This window comes from Gymnoscopelus braueri (assembly GCF_963280865.1).
Source record: "Gymnoscopelus braueri genome assembly, chromosome: 15".
NCBI lineage: Eukaryota > Metazoa > Chordata > Actinopteri > Myctophiformes > Myctophidae > Gymnoscopelus > Gymnoscopelus braueri.
In genome coordinates this window covers 21,053,474-21,069,346 of record NC_137620.1, presented here as the reverse complement: position 1 = coordinate 21,069,346, position 15,873 = coordinate 21,053,474, and the positions used below count along the sequence as shown (strand labels likewise).

General features: G+C 39.5%; 4 protein-coding genes across 9 annotated transcripts in view; all 4 read left to right on the top strand.

Moving 5' to 3' along the window:
• The window catches only part of LOC308101819 (eotaxin-like), a 13,854-nt gene extending 13,324 nt beyond the window's left edge, over nucleotides 1-530 (top strand). For both annotated transcript variants that reach the window (XM_080451316.1, XM_080451315.1), the window contains 2 exons: nucleotides 1-3; nucleotides 222-530. The exon at nucleotides 1-3 is cut by the window's left edge. In XM_080451316.1, the coding sequence (XP_080307442.1) occupies nucleotides 1-3; nucleotides 222-315 (97 nt within the window). In that variant the 3' untranslated portion in view covers nucleotides 316-530. The remainder of the gene's footprint in view (nucleotides 4-221) is intronic.
• A 762-nt stretch (nucleotides 531-1,292) lies between these two features.
• Nucleotides 1,293-8,681, top strand: LOC308101822 (C-C motif chemokine 3-like). 3 transcript variants are annotated; one of them, XM_080451321.1, is made up of 4 exons: nucleotides 1,294-1,386; nucleotides 1,547-1,565; nucleotides 8,079-8,189; nucleotides 8,418-8,681. In XM_080451321.1, the coding sequence occupies exons 1-4, from the start codon at nucleotides 1,314-1,316 to the stop codon at nucleotides 8,509-8,511; spliced, it is 297 nt and encodes a 98-aa protein (XP_080307447.1). In that variant the 5' UTR covers nucleotides 1,294-1,313; the 3' UTR covers nucleotides 8,512-8,681. The 3 variants fall into 3 exon arrangements, with proteins under 3 accessions (XP_080307445.1, XP_080307447.1, XP_080307446.1); XM_080451319.1 differs by lacking the exons at nucleotides 8,079-8,189; nucleotides 8,418-8,681 and adding an exon at nucleotides 1,866-2,259 and having other exon boundaries at nucleotides 1,293-1,386; nucleotides 1,535-1,676; XM_080451320.1 differs by lacking the exons at nucleotides 1,294-1,386; nucleotides 1,547-1,565 and adding an exon at nucleotides 7,755-7,890 and having other exon boundaries at nucleotides 8,057-8,189.
• LOC308101826 (eotaxin-like) lies at nucleotides 5,952-6,954 on the top strand. The gene is made up of 3 exons (XM_080451327.1): nucleotides 5,952-6,169; nucleotides 6,330-6,459; nucleotides 6,644-6,954. The coding sequence occupies exons 1-3, from the start codon at nucleotides 6,097-6,099 to the stop codon at nucleotides 6,738-6,740; spliced, it is 300 nt and encodes a 99-aa protein (XP_080307453.1). The 5' UTR covers nucleotides 5,952-6,096; the 3' UTR covers nucleotides 6,741-6,954.
• On the top strand, nucleotides 8,586-10,604 carry LOC308101823 (C-C motif chemokine 3-like). Of its 3 annotated transcripts, XM_080451322.1 has the most exons (4): nucleotides 8,586-8,594; nucleotides 9,493-9,576; nucleotides 9,725-9,866; nucleotides 10,492-10,604. In XM_080451322.1, exons 2-4 carry the CDS (start codon nucleotides 9,504-9,506, stop codon nucleotides 10,583-10,585), a joined length of 309 nt encoding a protein of 102 aa, XP_080307448.1. In that variant the 5' UTR covers nucleotides 8,586-8,594; nucleotides 9,493-9,503; the 3' UTR covers nucleotides 10,586-10,604. The 3 variants fall into 3 exon arrangements, with proteins under 3 accessions (XP_080307448.1, XP_080307449.1, XP_080307450.1); XM_080451323.1 differs by lacking the exon at nucleotides 8,586-8,594 and having other exon boundaries at nucleotides 9,483-9,576; XM_080451324.1 differs by lacking the exon at nucleotides 8,586-8,594 and having other exon boundaries at nucleotides 9,490-9,576; nucleotides 9,737-9,866.
• The last annotated feature ends 5,269 nt before the right edge of the window (nucleotides 10,605-15,873 follow it).

The following is a 15,873-nucleotide window of genomic DNA, read 5'->3' as shown; positions in this document are numbered from 1 at the left end:
CATGTAAGTGTTGGAGTGTGTGTGTGTGTGTGTGTGTGTGTGTGTGTGTGTGTGTGTGTGTGTGTGTGTGTGTGTGTGTGTGTGTGTGTGTGTGTGTGTGTGTGTGTGTGTGTGTGTGTGTGTGTATGTTATATATATGATTTTATTTTATTTTAGAAAGCACATAAGTCACAAAGTGCCACCATTATAGCAACATTAATATTTTCCTGTTTCTTGCACAGTGTGGTCACAAAGAAGAACAAGAGCTACTGCATGGATCCTACTCTCCCTTGGGTCCAGAAGATCATGAAGGCTCTGGACAAGCCTAGCATTTAGTGGCAATCTGCCTGCAGGATTATTTTTACTTTTCTGTCTTCCCCATCTCAAATACTGAGGAAATGTTGGTTTAATAGCCTATAGTAAGGACATTTTCGCTAATAATTTAGTGTAATAGGTAAACTAAATGTCACAAATGCAAGTTTTGTGTGAATTAGCGGCTACATTTTTGTATACGTCCACTGGCATATGTTAATAAAATGCTTTGTTAAATATGTTTCTTGATTCTTTATTTTTCTGTCCTTGATAGAGAAACTGCCTATAGATGGGTTTCCGCGCGACGTCATCACAGAGCAGAGTGCGCAATCTGCGCATGCGGGTGGTAGAACGAACCGGAAGCGCCATTCACTCTGTTGTTATTTTCGGGATTTAGATAGGCATAATGCTGCTATTTTAGGCATAATAGGCATAATGCTGCTATTATATACAAACAGATCCAACTTCCGACAAATCATTTTTATTGAGTAAAGAAGATATTACAAACTGCATCATTTAATCTACTTTCATTAAACCTGGTGAAGACCATTTCTTTTATGAGTGTACATTTGACTAGAGCTGCTGCGGGTAATAGCGCCCTCTACTGCTCAACCCTCCACTGCGCGCGCATCATCCTCTCATGTTTACAAACAGGAAACCCATCTATAGGCTTAAAATGTACTTAAAGGAGACTGATAAAAATGGAAATATTGTTCTCCTACATTTTATGGTTTGCATATGTTGCACACTTTAATGAATGAATGAGTCCATATCAGTGTGGTTTAAGTTCTGCATTTTTAAGTTTTATTGAGCAAGGCAACTGAATTGTCCAACGTGTGTAACCTTGCGTTAACCGGCTTTTCCACACAGCGGGGAAGTAGTTTCAGAGTATAGAAGGGTTGGGGTGGGGCATGGTTGAGTAGGCTACATTATTAGGTCAAACTCCTCTTGCAGTTGCACTTTGCTCTTGATAAATATCAGAAAGGACTATTCATCCATCATTCTCTGCAGCAGTTGTGACCATGGGAAGCCGTCAAATTGTCCTGCTTTGCATCCTGATAGGAGCTGCTCTGTACTGCTCTGTGACAGCCGACGGTAAGTTGATGTACAAGTCCTTATGACAAAAGTATGTTGTTATTTTCTCAACCAAAGAGTTCACCAAATGTTCATAACACTTATAGTACTGTATAATTTCTGTTTTCAGTTACATGTCATAAAAAGCAATTTTTATGTTAACAAATAGATTTGGACGCAGATGAAATTGGTCCTTCAAAGTGCTGCTTCAAGAGTGACTTCTATCCTAAGCCAAAACACATCGATCGCTTCATTAAACGTCTGAAGTCTTATTACAAGACAGATGCTAGGTGCGCATTGGCAGGAGTCATGTAAGTGTTGGAGTGTGTGTGTGTGTGTGTGTGTGTGTGTGTGTGTGTGTGTGTGTGTGTGTGTGTGTGTGTGTGTGTGTGTGTGTGTGTGTGTGTGTGTGTGTGTGTGTGTGTATATACATAGTATGTATGGTGGTCACAAAGTGGCACCATTATAGCAACATTAATATGTTCTTGTTTCTTGCACAGTGTGGTGACAAAGTGGAAAAAGGAGTTCTGCATGGATCCTACTCTCCCTTGGGTTCAGAAGATCATGAAGGCTCTGGACCCGCCTAGCTTTTAGTAGCAATCTGCCTGCAGGATTTTTAAACTTTTCTGTCTTTTTCTGTCCTTGATAGAGAAACTGCCTAGGTTTAAAATGTACTTAAAAGAGACTGATGAAAATGGACATATTTGTTCTCCTACATTTTATGGTTTCCATAATTGCACACTATAATGAATGATTTTATACAATGTAAAGAGGAAACCTGCAACATATGAGAAAATATGGGGTTCTTTTATGTCTTTATTACCATCACTGCGTCCTTCTAACTAAATGGGATATTGTATCATGTTTTTAATGCAAACATAAAGATGGAACTTGTACTGCACCTAGGGTGTGTGGGTGGGTGGGTTGTTGTTGTTTTTCTTTGTGTTTGTTATTGTTGCTTTTTTGTTGTTGTCTTTTTAGTTTTTTTGTCATTTTGAAAAAATGTTTGTCTAAATAAAAATATATTAAAAAAAAAAAGATGGAGTGCCTTGGATTTTTTCTTGTTGGTCTGCAGTTGATACCACTGGGAAGACAAAGCAGTACCTCATGAACTTTGTGTTTATGTATACGCAGCTTGTCGTGACTGTCTCTCTCAATGGTGCTGAGTATGACGCTGTGTATACCTACCTGTTCCACCAAATGCTCTATTCAGTCTGCATCACTCTACAAAACAGGATGTATTGCCTTCCTCTTTGAGTCAATCCTGTAGCGCTCACTGGAGTCTATACTCCCTTGTGGCGCGGTGGAGCTATTAGCTCAGTATGTGTTGTCTCTTGCAGGATTGGAACACAGTGACTACTTTGGTAAAGACTAAATCACATAAAACAACATGACAGATATGAAATACACTAATGGAGGAGCCTTTTTATACCACAACCCCATATTATGAGGGAAATAAAAGTGCAGTGCAGTGAAAGAAGTGAAAGAAGTTTCAACCACTGATTGGCATTTGTGACTTACTCCAACTTAGTTGAGGGGATTTCAATTCCCCTTTAGTAAAAACAAAACAAAACAAAACAAAAAACAATGAAGTAGAAAATAATAACCGTCCCTTACATCAATGAAGCTATCAATATTCTTATTTTATCAGTTGTTGGCTTCAAATAGATTAAAGGTTTTGAATAAAAGTGACCTTACTCCAATCATGCTATTGGTTGCAGGTGACATGTGGTGTTGCTTCGATCAAAGTTTGACTGCTCAAGCAAAGAAATGCAGTGTGTTGGTTTTACATTCATGGCGGTCGGGCAGAAACCTTCCATGTTTCATAATTTGTTGGTGTAAATTAAGGCCCTAGGTTGTCATACAAAAGTGTCACAAAAGTAGAGAAAATAGCCAATCTACAAGCTCACAAGGTGTCACAATGTGACTCATTGTGAACTTGTTGATCGGCTGTTTTCGCTATTTTGTAAAATGTTTGAAAGTGAAAGTGGTTAAGTTTGTCTATTGGTTATTGACAAGAGCTTGTGACTTAAAGATAACTATAGATTATTTTTTACTGAAAAATTACGGTTTCGGACATGTCAGGTTTCCACCCGACAGCGACGATATTGTAGTTTGAGTGGGGTTTGTGTTGTGTAGAGACAGATAGCTAGTTCAAGGGCAAGAGGCAGGGATCAGAATTAACTTGTTGGTTTACCAGCCACCATGGTGGGTAAAACAGCAGTGAACTCTGCTTGTGTTTACTGCCAGCTCTGGTTGTGCAAAAATGCTCATACAAGAAATAGCTTCCGCTGTCACTGCTTAAAGCTTGTAGATCAGGTATTTATTTGGTGAAGATATTTGGGAAATTCTATTGGACCTAATATAGAGCCCGGGGGATCCTGGTTAACTAGGGTTTAAGTGGTAAAAAGTGTACTAAATCGTGTCAAAGAAGAAGCGTTGTCAGTGAAAATAAACAAATGGGGACTTGTGGAAATGTTGGCAGACGTAACCTCGCAGGTCAAACACGATCGTGTTATAATTTATGCACATCATACAATCTGGCCATGGGTTGATCCTATGACTCTTCGCCATGAAGCTCCATATTACGACACTGCCGACGCATACTTGTTCTTCCAAAGATCTGAACCACTACATACTAAACTTGTCACAAGCTATCTTTATTAACCACAGCTCTCCCACCACTGTTTCATCTTCTCTTCACAGGTACGATGGCATCCTGCCCGACGGGGACGAGGCCAGGACGAAAAGCCACTTCGCTTTTGTGCCAGAGAGCCGCCGGCTTCGACTCCTCCAAGAACATATTCCTGGGTGTAGGTTATGAAATATATATAATATGAAATGTCTCATACACAATTGTGTCTGTGTGACTGTGCAGGGATTCATAACTTGTTTGATCAATTGATTACTCCATTATGAACAAATGCATTCAAAATGAATAGCTCGAAAATAGGCAATCGGCGTGTTGTGAGCTTATAGATCTGCTACTTTTGAAAAAGTTTGGTACTATTACTTACTATAAGTACACAAATTTTGATGCCGATACCTTTGTACTTTTACTCAAGTAACATTTTGAATACAGGACTTTTACTTGTAATATGGTATTTTGTGGTATTAATCTGAGGATTCTTTCACCACTGCCTTCCTCCCCCCGCAGGAGGAGGCAGTTAAATGGAAGACGCCTGATGGACAGATGGACGGACTGACCACCAACGGCGTGCTGGTGATGCACCCGCTCCATGGCTTCACTCAGGACTCCATGAAGCCCGGCCTGTGGAGGGAGATCTCGGTGTGCGGCAACGTCTTCACCCTCCGGTAGGGTGAAGAGCCCTGCTCGGCTCAGCAACAAGGGAAGATGGTGAGGACTATATACAGTATAGGCCTACATGTTCACAACAAACAGTACACGTGCACAGACACATGATTAAAACAAAATAAATCTAGACTATTATAGTAGGCAGTTTACATCATTGTGTGAAATCAAAGTGTGAAATACGCAGTGGTGGACAGTAACAGAGTAAATGTACTTGAGTACTGTACTTGAGTACAGATTCTGAGGATCTGTGCTTTACTTGAGTATTAGATTTTTTAAATACTTATTACTCTTACTTGAGTGCATTTCCAAGATTTTTTTTTTACTTTTACTCAAGTACATTTTTAGGAAGGCTATAAAGTACTGAGTACTTTTAAGCCCACTCCACACCACACCAACAATTCGCCATGCAACTCCTTGCAACATGGAACTACTTGCAACTACTTGCAACCGTTATCCCCAAAGGCAGTTGCAACTAGTTGCATTGGTGCGGTTTGGCCTTTAGGTTGGCTGTTTTTTTTTCTTCCCTAAAATGCAATTGGCCTAACTTCTGCTCTCACACTCGTGCTTTCTGAAACAAGAGTTACAAGGTCCTATAAATTCATTGTGAAAACATTACAGCAATTCATTGATATACAAATTAAGAAATGTACTTCTACTTTTACTTTTACTACTTTAAGTATTTTTCAAAGTATGTACTTTGGAATCAAAGTACATACTTCAATGTTTCTCAATGTTTCTCAGCAACTCTGGGGGCTTGGTTAAGACCCATGTAAACAGGAAGTAGGCCTATAAACAGGAAGTAGAAGTATAAGCAGTATGTATTCAAATTATGTCAAACCACAGAATGATACGATATAAATCACCCAGCCAAAGTAGAATGTATTTTTTCTTTTTTTATTAAAAATGTATATAATGCTTTTAATAACAGCAGCAGCAGAAGTGTTTCCTCAGCATTTCTAAGACATATGTGGGTGTGAATCTGGTTTTAGAATTAGTACATCATGCACTTCATGCCAAAAAGTGTGAACTAGGTTACTGTTCACAGGCTTTTTAACGGGCGAGAATTCTTAGCTGTTAATCATTATCATCCATATTTCATCCATATATTATATAAAGTACACATGTGCTTGACTGGGTCTAAATTGTGTAGTAATGAATATTGGCTATTTCCTTCTTCAAAATGATGTTGTTTCTGTTTTGCATGCAATTGTTTCAGTGTAACCTTGCGTCACCAGGCTTTTCCACACAGTGGGGAAATAGTTGAGTGTAGGGGTCGGGGTGGGGCATGGTTGGGTAGTAGGCCTATGCTACATTATTAGGGCACACCCCACCTCCCTCCTCTTGCAGTTGCACTTTGCTCTTGATAAATATCAGAAAGGACTATTCATCCATCATTCTCTGCAGAAGTTGTGACCATGGGAACCCGTCAAATTGTCCTGCTTTGCATCCTGATAGGAGCTGCTCTGTACAGCTCTGTGACAGCCGACGGTAAGTTGATGTACAAGTCCTTATGACAAAAGTATGTTGTTATTTTCTCAACCAAAGAGTGCACCAAATGTTCATAACACTTATGGTGCTGTATAATTTCTGTTTTCAGTTACATGTCATAAAAAGAAATTTTTATGTTAACAAATACATTTGTACGCAGATCTAAATGGTCCTTCAAAGTGCTGCTTCAAGTCCGACTTCTACGAAGAGCCAAATGACATCAGTCTCTTCATTAAACGTCTGAAGTCTTATTCCAAGACAGATGCTAGGTGCTCATTGGCAGGAGTCATGTAAGTGTTGGAGTGTGTGTGTGTGTGTGTGTGTGTGTGTGTGTGTGTGTGTGTGTGTGTGTGTGTGTGTGTGTGTGTGTGTGTGTGTGTGTGTGTGTGTGTGTGTGTGTGTGTGTGTGTGTGTGTGTGTGTCACAAAGTGCCACCATTATAGCAACATTAATATTTTCTTGTTTCTTGCACAGTGTGGTCACAAAGAAGAACAAGAAAATCTGCATGGATCCTACTCTCCCTTGGGTCCAGAAGATCATGAAGGCTCTGGACAAACCTATCTTTTATTAGCAATCTGCCTGCAGGATTTTTAAACTTTTCTGTCTTCCCCATCTCATATACTGAGGAAATGTTGGTTTAATAGCCTATAGTAAGGACATTTTCGCTAATAATGTAGTGTAATAGGTAGACTAAATGTCACAAATGCAAGTTCTGTGTGAATTAGCGGCGACAATTTTTGTATACGTCCACTGGCATATGTTAATAAAATGCTTTGTTAAATATGTTTCTTGATTCTTTGTTTTCTGTCCTTGATAGAGAAACTGCCTTTATGCTTAAAATGTACTTAAAAGAGACTGATAAAAATGGAAATATTGTTCTCCTTTTTTATGGTTTGCATATTTTGCACTCTTTAATGAATGGATGAGTCCATATCAGTGTGGTTTGAGTTCTGCATTTTAAAGTTTTATTGAGCAAGGCAACTGAATTGACCAACACGTTTCGACTCTGAACTTCTGTCGACCCTGTCGAAAGACCTAGTGTCAAAACGCGTTGGTCAATTCAGTTGCCTTGCTCGTTATATTAAACCAAAATAATATTTTTGTAAAATGTATATAATAATTTTAATAACATAGCAGCAGCAGAAGTGTTTCCTCAGTGTTTCTGAGACACTGGTCTTCTGGTTTTAGAATTAGGACATCATGCACTTGATGCCCAAAAGTGTGAACTAGGTTACTGTTGACAGGTTTAGTCACTTAGTCATAAAAAAATCTTAGCTATTAATCATTTTCATCCATATTTTTCACTATTATATAAAGTACACATTTAGCTTGACTGGGTCTAAATTGTGTAGCTTCTCTGGTTTCTAAACTTACTGTCCTCTGGCAATGAATATATGCTATTTTCTTCTTCTAAATTATGCTGTTTTTGTTTTGCATTCAATTGTTTGAGTGTAACCTTGCGTCACCAGGCTTTTCCACACAGCGGGGAAGTAGTTTCAGAGTATAGAAGGGTCGGGGTGGGGCATGGTTGGGTAGTAGGCTACATTATTAGGGCACACCCCACCTCCCTCCTCTTGCAGTTGCACTTTGCTCTTGATAAATATCAGAGAGGACAATCCATCCATAATTCTCTGCAGAAGTTGTGACCATGGGAACCCGTCACATTGTCTTGCTTTGCATCCTGATAGGAGCTGCTCTCTACTGCTCCGTGACAGCCGACGGTAAGTTGATGTACATGTCCTTAAAACAAACGTATGTTGTTATTTTCTCAACCAAAGAGTGCACAAAATGTTCATAACACCTATAGTACGGTATCATTTCTGTTTTCAGTTACATGTCATAAAAAGCCTTTTTTATTTTTATATTAACAAATATATTTGTACGCAGATGAAATTCGTCCTCCTTCTAGGTGCTGCTTCAAGTCCGAATTCTACCAAAAGCCAAAAAACATCAGCTACTTCATTACATTTCTGAAGTCTTATTCCAAGACAGATGCTAGGTGTGCATTGGCAGGAGTCATGTAAGTGTTGGAGTGTGTGTGTGTGTGTGTGTGTGTGTGTGTGTGTGTGTGTGTGTGTGTGTGTGTGTGTGTGTGTGTGTGTGTGTGTGTGTGTGTGTGTGTGTGTGTGTGTGTGTGTGTGTGTGTGTGTGTATGTTATATATATGATTTTATTTTATTTTAGAAAGCACATAAGTCACAAAGTGCCACCATTATAGCAACATTAATATTTTCCTGTTTCTTGCACAGTGTGGTCACAAAGAAGAACAAGAGCTACTGCATGGATCCTACTCTCCCTTGGGTCCAGAAGATCATGAAGGCTCTGGACAAGCCTAGCATTTAGTGGCAATCTGCCTGCAGGATTTTTTTTACTTTTCTGTCTTCCCCATCTCAAATACTGAGGAAATGTTGGTTTAATAGCCTATAGTAAGGACATTTTCGCTAATAATTTAGTGTAATAGGTAAACTAAATGTCACAAATGCAAGTTTTGTGTGAATTAGCATTTTTGTATACGTCCACTGGCATATGTTAATAAAATGCTTTGTTAAATATGTTTCTTGATTCTTTATTTTTCTGTCCTTGATAGAGAAACTGCCTATAGATGGGTTTCCGCGCGACGTCATCACAGAGCAGAGTGCGCAATCTGCGCATGCGGGTGGTAGAACGAACCGGAAGCGCCATTCACTCTGTTGTTATTTTCGGGATTTAGATAGGCATAATGCTGCTATTTTAGGCATAATAGGCATAATGCTGCTATTATATACAAACAGATCCAACTTCCGACAAATCATTTTTATTGAGTAAAGAAGATATTACAAACTGCATCATTTAATCTACTTTCATTAAACCTGGTGAAGACCATTTCTTTTATGAGTGTACATTTGACTAGAGCTGCTGCGGGTAATAGCGCCCTCTACTGCTCAACCCTCCACTGCGCGCGCATCATCCTCTCATGTTTACAAACAGGAAACCCATCTATAGGCTTAAAATGTACTTAAAGGAGACTGATAAAAATGGAAATATTGTTCTCCTACATTTTATGGTTTGCATATGTTGCACACTTTAATGAATGAATGAGTCCATATCAGTGTGGTTTAAGTTCTGCATTTTTAAGTTTTATTGAGCAAGGCAACTGAATTGACCAACGTGTGTAACCTTGCGTTAACCGGCTTTTCCACACAGCGGGGAAGTAGTTTCAGAGTATAGATGGGTTGGGGTGGGGCATGGTTGAGTAGGCTACATTATTAGGTCAAACTCCTCTTGCAGTTGCACTTTGCTCTTGATAAATATCAGAAAGGACTATTCATCCATCATTCTCTGCAGCAGTTGTGACCATGGGAAGCCGTCAAATTGTCCTGCTTTGCATCCTGATAGGAGCTGCTCTGTACTGCTCTGTGACAGCCGACGGTAAGTTGATGTACAAGTCCTTATGACAAAAGTATGTTGTTATTTTCTCAACCAAAGAGTTCACCAAATGTTCATAACACTTATAGTACTGTATAATTTCTGTTTTCAGTTACATGTCATAAAAAGCAATTTTTATGTTAACAAATAGATTTGGACGCAGATGAAATTGGTCCTTCAAAGTGCTGCTTCAAGAGTGACTTCTATCCTAAGCCAAAACACATCGATCGCTTCATTAAACGTCTGAAGTCTTATTACAAGACAGATGCTAGGTGCGCATTGGCAGGAGTCATGTAAGTGTTGGAGTGTGTGTGTGTGTGTGTGTGTGTGTGTGTGTGTGTGTGTGTGTGTGTGTGTGTGTGTGTGTGTGTGTGTGTGTGTGTGTGTGTGTGTGTGTGTGTGTGTATATACATAGTATGTATGGTGGTCACAAAGTGGCACCATAGACCGCCGAAGTCTGACGTCATTTACACATCCTTTGTTTGTCTACCTGGTTCGCAGTTTTCCACCCCCGTTCTGAATCCCATAGACGTATTTAATATCGCGTCAAATAAGAACTGTGTTCCAAAAATAAACAAATGACCACGGCGGGTTGACTCTTATGGATATGAAGTATCAACTGACGGTGAGAAAACGCTAATGTTACTTCCGCCGAATTAGTTACATTTTCGCCAGAAACAGACTGTATCAAATATAAGTGACTGACTATCATAAACGATACAGAACCTCCTCCCTGACAATAACGCCGACACCCAGTGTTTATTTTTGGACCACAATTCTTATATGAGACGATTCTAAGATGACCCAATGTTATTCTCCATAGAGAAATTACTTCCGCAAACCTGGGGATGAACGAGTGACGTCAGGACTTCGGTGCTCTATTATAGCAACATTAATATGTTCTTGTTTCTTGCACAGTGTGGTGACAAAGTGGAAAAAGGAGTTCTGCATGGATCCTACTCTCCCTTGGGTTCAGAAGATCATGAAGGCTCTGGACCCGCCTAGCTTTTAGTAGCAATCTGCCTGCAGGAATTTTAAACTTTTCTGTCTTTTTCTGTCCTTGATAGAGAAACTGCCTAGGTTTAAAATGTACTTAAAAGAGACAGATGAAAATGGACATATTTGTTCTCCTACATTTTATGGTTTCCATAATTGCACACTATAATGAATGATTTTATACAATGTAAAGAGGAAACCTGCAACATATGAGAAAATATGGGGTTCTTTTATGTCTTTATTACCATCACTGCGTCCTTCTAACTAAATGGGATATTGTATCATGTTTTTAATGCAAACATAAAGATGGAACTTGTACTGCACCTAGGGTGTGTGGGTGGGTGGGTTGTTGTTGTTTTTCTTTGTGTTTGTTATTGTTGCTTTTTTGTTGTTGTCTTTTTAGTTTTTTTGTCATTTTGAAAAAATGTTTGTCTAAATAAAAATATATTTAAAAAAAAAAGATGGAGTGCCTTGGATTTTTTCTTGTTGGTCTGCAGTTGATACCACTGGGAAGACAAAGCAGTACCTCATGAACTTTGTGTTTATGTATACGCAGCTTGTCGTGACTGTCTCTCTCAATGGTGCTGAGTATGACGCTGTGTATACCTACCTGTTCCACCAAATGCTCTATTCAGTCTGCATCACTCTACAAAACAGGATTGCCTTCCTCTTTGAGTCAATCCTGTAGCGCTCACTGGAGTCTATACTCCCTTGTGGCGCGGTGGAGCTATTAGCTCAGTATGTGTTGTCTCTTGCAGGATTGGAACACAGTGACTACTTTGGTAAAGACTAAATCACATAAAACAACATGACAGATATGAAATACACTAATGGAGGAGCCTTTTTATACCACAACCCCATATTATGAGGGAAATAAAAGTGCAGTGCAGTGAAAGAAGTGAAAGTAGTTTCAACCACTGATTGGCATTTGTGACTTACTCCAACTTAGTTGATTGATGATTTCAATTCCCTTTTAGTAAAAACAAAACAAAGCAAAACAAAAAACAATGAAGTAGAAAATAATAACCGTCCCTTACATCAATGAAGCTATCAATATTCTTATTTTATCAGTTGTTGGCTTCAAATAGATTAAAGGTTTTGAATAAAAGTGACCTTACTCCAATCATGCTATTGGTTGCAGGTGACAGTGGTGTTGCTTCGATCAAAGTTTGACTGCTCAAGCAAAGAAATGCAGTGTGTTGGTTTTACATTCATGGCGGTCGGGCAGAAACCTTCCATGTTTCATAATTTGTTGGTGTAAATTAAGGCCCTAGGTTGTCATACAAAAGTGTCACAAAAGTAGAGAAAATAGCCAATCTACAAGCTCACAAGGTGTCACAATGTGACTCATTGTGAACTTGTTGATCGGCTGTTTTCGCTATTTTGTAAAATGTTTGAAAGTGAAAGTGGTTAAGTTTGTCTATTGGTTATTGACAAGAGCTTGTGACTTAAAAATAACTATAGATTATTTTTTACTGAAAAATGACGGTTTCGGACATGTCAGGTTTCCACCCGACAGTGACGATATTGTAGTTTGAGTGGGGTTTGTGTTGTGTAGAGACAGATAGCTAGTTCATGGGCAAGAGGCAGGGATCAGAATTAACTTGTTGGTTTACCAGCCACCATGGTGGGTAAAACAGCAGTGAACTCTGCTTGTGTTTACTGCCAGCTCTGGTTGTGCAAAAATGCTCATACAAGAAATAGCTTCCACTGTCTCTGCTTAAAGCTTGTAGATCAGGTATTTATTTGGTGAAGATATTTGGGAAATTCTATTGGACTTAATATAGAGCCCGGGGGATCCTGGTTAAGTAGGGTTTAAGTGGTAAAAAGTGTACTAAATCGTGTCAAAGAAGAAGCGTTGTCAGTGAAAATAAACAAATGGGGACTTGTGGAAATGTTGGCAGACGTAACCTCGCAGGTCAAACACGAAGTGTTATAATTTATGCACATCATATAATCTGGCCATGGGTTGATCCTATGACTCTTCGCCATGAAGCTCCATATTACGACACTGCCAACGCATACTTGTTCTTCCAAAGATCTGAACCACTACAAACTAAACTTGTCACAAGCTATCTTTATTAACCACAGCTCTCCCACCACTGTTTCATCTTCTCTTCACAGGTACGATGGCATCCTGCCCGATGGGGACGAGGCCAGGACGAAAAGCCACTTCGCTTTGTGCCAGAGAGCCGTCGGCTTCGACTCCTCCAAGAACATCTTCCTGGGTGTAGGTTATGAAATATATATAATATGAAATGTCTCATACACAATTGTGTCTGTGTGACTGTGCAGGGATTCATAACTTGTTTGATCAATTGATTACTCCATTATGAACAAATGCATTCAAAATGACTACCTCGGAAATAGGCAATCGGAGTGTTGTGAGCTTATAGATCTGCTACTTTTGAAAAAGTTTGGTACTATTACTTACTATAAGTACACAAATTTTGATGCCGATACCTTTGTACTTTTACTCAAGTAACATTTTGAATACAGGACTTTTACTTGTAATATGGTATTTTGTGGTATTAATCTGAGGATTCTTTCACCACTGCCTTCCTCCCCCCGCAGGAGGAGGCAGTTAAATGGAAGACGCCTGATGGACAGATGGACGGACTGACCACCAACGGCGTGCTGGTGATGCACCCGCTCCATGGCTTCACTCAGGACTCCATGAAGCCCGGCCTGTGGAGGGAGATCTCGGTGTGCGGCAACGTCTTCACCCTCCGGTATGGGTGAAGAGCCCTGCTCGGCTCAGCAACAAGGGAAGATGGTGAGGACTATATACAGTATAGGCCTACATGTTCACAACAAACAGTACACGTGCACAGACACATGATTAAAACAAAATAAATCTAGACTATTATAGTAGGCAGTTTACATCATTGTGTGAAATCAAAGTGTGAAATACGCAGTGGTGGACAGTAACAGAGTAAATGTACTCGAGTACTGTACTTGAGTACAGATTCTGAGGATCTGTGCTTTACTTGAGTATTAGATTTTTTAAATACTTATTACTCTTACTTGAGTGCATTTCCAAGAATTTTTTTTTACTTTTACTCAAGTACATTTTTAGGAAGGCTATAAAGTACTGAGTACTTTTAAGCCCACTCCACATCCACACCAACAATTTCGCCATGCAACTCCTTGCAACATGGAACTACTTGCAACTACTTGCAACCGTTATCCCCACTAGTTGCATTGATGCGGTTTGGCCTTTAGGTTGGCTGGTTTTTTTTCTTCCCTAAAATGCAATTGGCCTAACTTCTGCTCTCACACTCGTGCTTTCTGAAACAAGAGTTACAAGGTCCTATAAATTAATTGTGAAAACATTACAGCAATTCATTGAGATACAAATTAAGAAATGTACTTCTACTTTTACTTTTACTTGTACTTTAAGTATTTTTCAAAGTATGTACTTTGGAATACTTAAGTATATTTAAAAGCAATTACTTTTTTACTCTTACTTGAGTAACATTTTGACTGAGCTACTTTTACTGTACTTATAGTGGAGTAAATTTGACCAAGGAGTATCTGTACTCTTACTCAAGTACTGGGGTCGAGTAGCCTACTTTGTCCACCTCTGGTAAATACGCTACGGAAATCAGAGGGTCACACAAACGTCCGTTTTGATGATTTAGTGTACCACATGTCTCCCTTTGTTTCATACATAAATAAATACACAAACAATAAAGCATACACTCACTAATAACCAGGTGCTGGGCTGAGTTCAGAATCCAAAGAGAATAAGGGAGCATGACCCAGTGTGCAGACTTTAATCTCATACATAAATACACACATTACCCTGGAAGAAGATCACATGATAAAAGTGTTGCTCTGCTCGCTGATTTGCGTAACATGGATATGTTTTGATTGCAGCGCTGATGTAAATAAAGCAATGATCACGATGATTGTTGATTCATTAAATTGACCTAAATGACATGAAACAGAGTTGAGTTTGTCTGAACGTAGCCTGTACTGCAGATGATAGCAGCTTACAAATGCGCAAATTTAGATTAATCGTGTGACTTGTACGCCTGTGCTGAACGTGAAATGAAAAGAAGCCAAGTGTGTTGATTGGTGGGTGCCGTGTGCCTGCATCACTGTTCCATTGAAAATATTAATTATTATTATTATTAATTTATTTTATTTATTATTATTATTATGTGCAATGCTAAGGAATGAGACATTTCAACAGATATATTGGCATGAAAATAAGCTTTTTGGTGTAGAGTAGTGTAAATATTTTGCATACATTTTAGACGGTTTGTGTGGGGGTCAGGGGGTCCAAGAGACTTGCTTAAATTTAAACCCTATACTTAAATGACCGGGGTCCACCAGGGGTCTATACTTGGTCCCCTCCCAATTTGTTAAGTTGTAACCCATGTACCCATGTTGGTTGGGTTTTGCCATTTTAGCTGTATTGTAGAAATTGTATGAATGTATTTATTATTGATTAATTGATTTATTTGTATTTTTGTCTCCGCCAGGCCGATAGGCATGGCGAGAGAGTATGTTTTGCCCCCCCCCCGTCCGTCCGTCCGTCCGTCCGTCCGTCCGTCCGTCCGTCCGTCCGTCCGTCCGTCCGTCCGTCCGTCCGTGTGTCCGTCCTTCTGTCTGCGAGCAGCTAATCTCCGCCACCGTTGGCCCGGTCGCTGTGAAACTGCGCACACACACTCCTTAGATGCCACAGCAGAACCTCTGCCCCACATTTTTTAGATTAGCCTGTCATAGCGCCACCATGAGGCAGACTTTTGCAAAACACATTCTTTGCTATTACTCCTACAGATTTTGTCCAAAAACCATGCAAATCGGTATCGGTAACATAGTATCTCTATAGCCATGTGATCAACACGGATCTGTCTGATTTTCCATATTCCATCATGATTGGCTAAAATTGGCTTCCAAAGTTTACAGGATTGGTACATTATGAACAAAATGCCTCAAATCATGAACGCAGCATGCGATTTCCGTGAAATTTTCCACAAAGATTCCCACTTGGCCCAGGAAGAAATGCCACTTGAAAACGTTCACATCAGCCCCATGGTGGCGCTATAACAGGCCGATTCACGTTTTTAGCTATAACTGCACCAATCTGTGTGAAACTTTGTACCCACACTGTACACAGGAAAAACCATTGCCCTGCATTTTTCACATATACAAATTTTTTGCTCTTACTCCTTCAGATTCTGTCCAAAAATCGGTATACAGTATCTCTATAGTCATGTGATCAACATGGATGTGTCCGATATTTCATATTCCATCCGACATGGCTAACATTGCCTTCCAAAGTTTGCAGGA

Excerpts from the sequence above, each read along its gene's own strand:
- LOC308101822 (XM_080451319.1), top strand. The coding sequence starts at position 1,314 with ATGGGAAGCCGTCAAATTGTCCTGCTTTGCATCCTGATAGGAGCTGCT. Across the intron at positions 1,387-1,534 it reads CTGCTCTGTGACAGCCGACG|ATTTGGACGCAGATGAAATT; the intron begins GTAAGTTGATGT and ends GTTAACAAATAG. Across the intron at positions 1,677-1,865 it reads TGCGCATTGGCAGGAGTCAT|TGTGGTGACAAAGTGGAAAA; the intron begins GTAAGTGTTGGA and ends TTTCTTGCACAG.
- LOC308101826 (XM_080451327.1), top strand. The coding sequence starts at position 6,097 with ATGGGAACCCGTCAAATTGTCCTGCTTTGCATCCTGATAGGAGCTGCT. Across the intron at positions 6,170-6,329 it reads CAGCTCTGTGACAGCCGACG|ATCTAAATGGTCCTTCAAAG; the intron begins GTAAGTTGATGT and ends ATTTGTACGCAG. Across the intron at positions 6,460-6,643 it reads TGCTCATTGGCAGGAGTCAT|TGTGGTCACAAAGAAGAACA; the intron begins GTAAGTGTTGGA and ends TTTCTTGCACAG.
- LOC308101823 (XM_080451322.1), top strand. The coding sequence starts at position 9,504 with ATGGGAAGCCGTCAAATTGTCCTGCTTTGCATCCTGATAGGAGCTGCT. Across the intron at positions 9,577-9,724 it reads CTGCTCTGTGACAGCCGACG|ATTTGGACGCAGATGAAATT; the intron begins GTAAGTTGATGT and ends GTTAACAAATAG. Across the intron at positions 9,867-10,491 it reads TGCGCATTGGCAGGAGTCAT|TGTGGTGACAAAGTGGAAAA; the intron begins GTAAGTGTTGGA and ends TTTCTTGCACAG.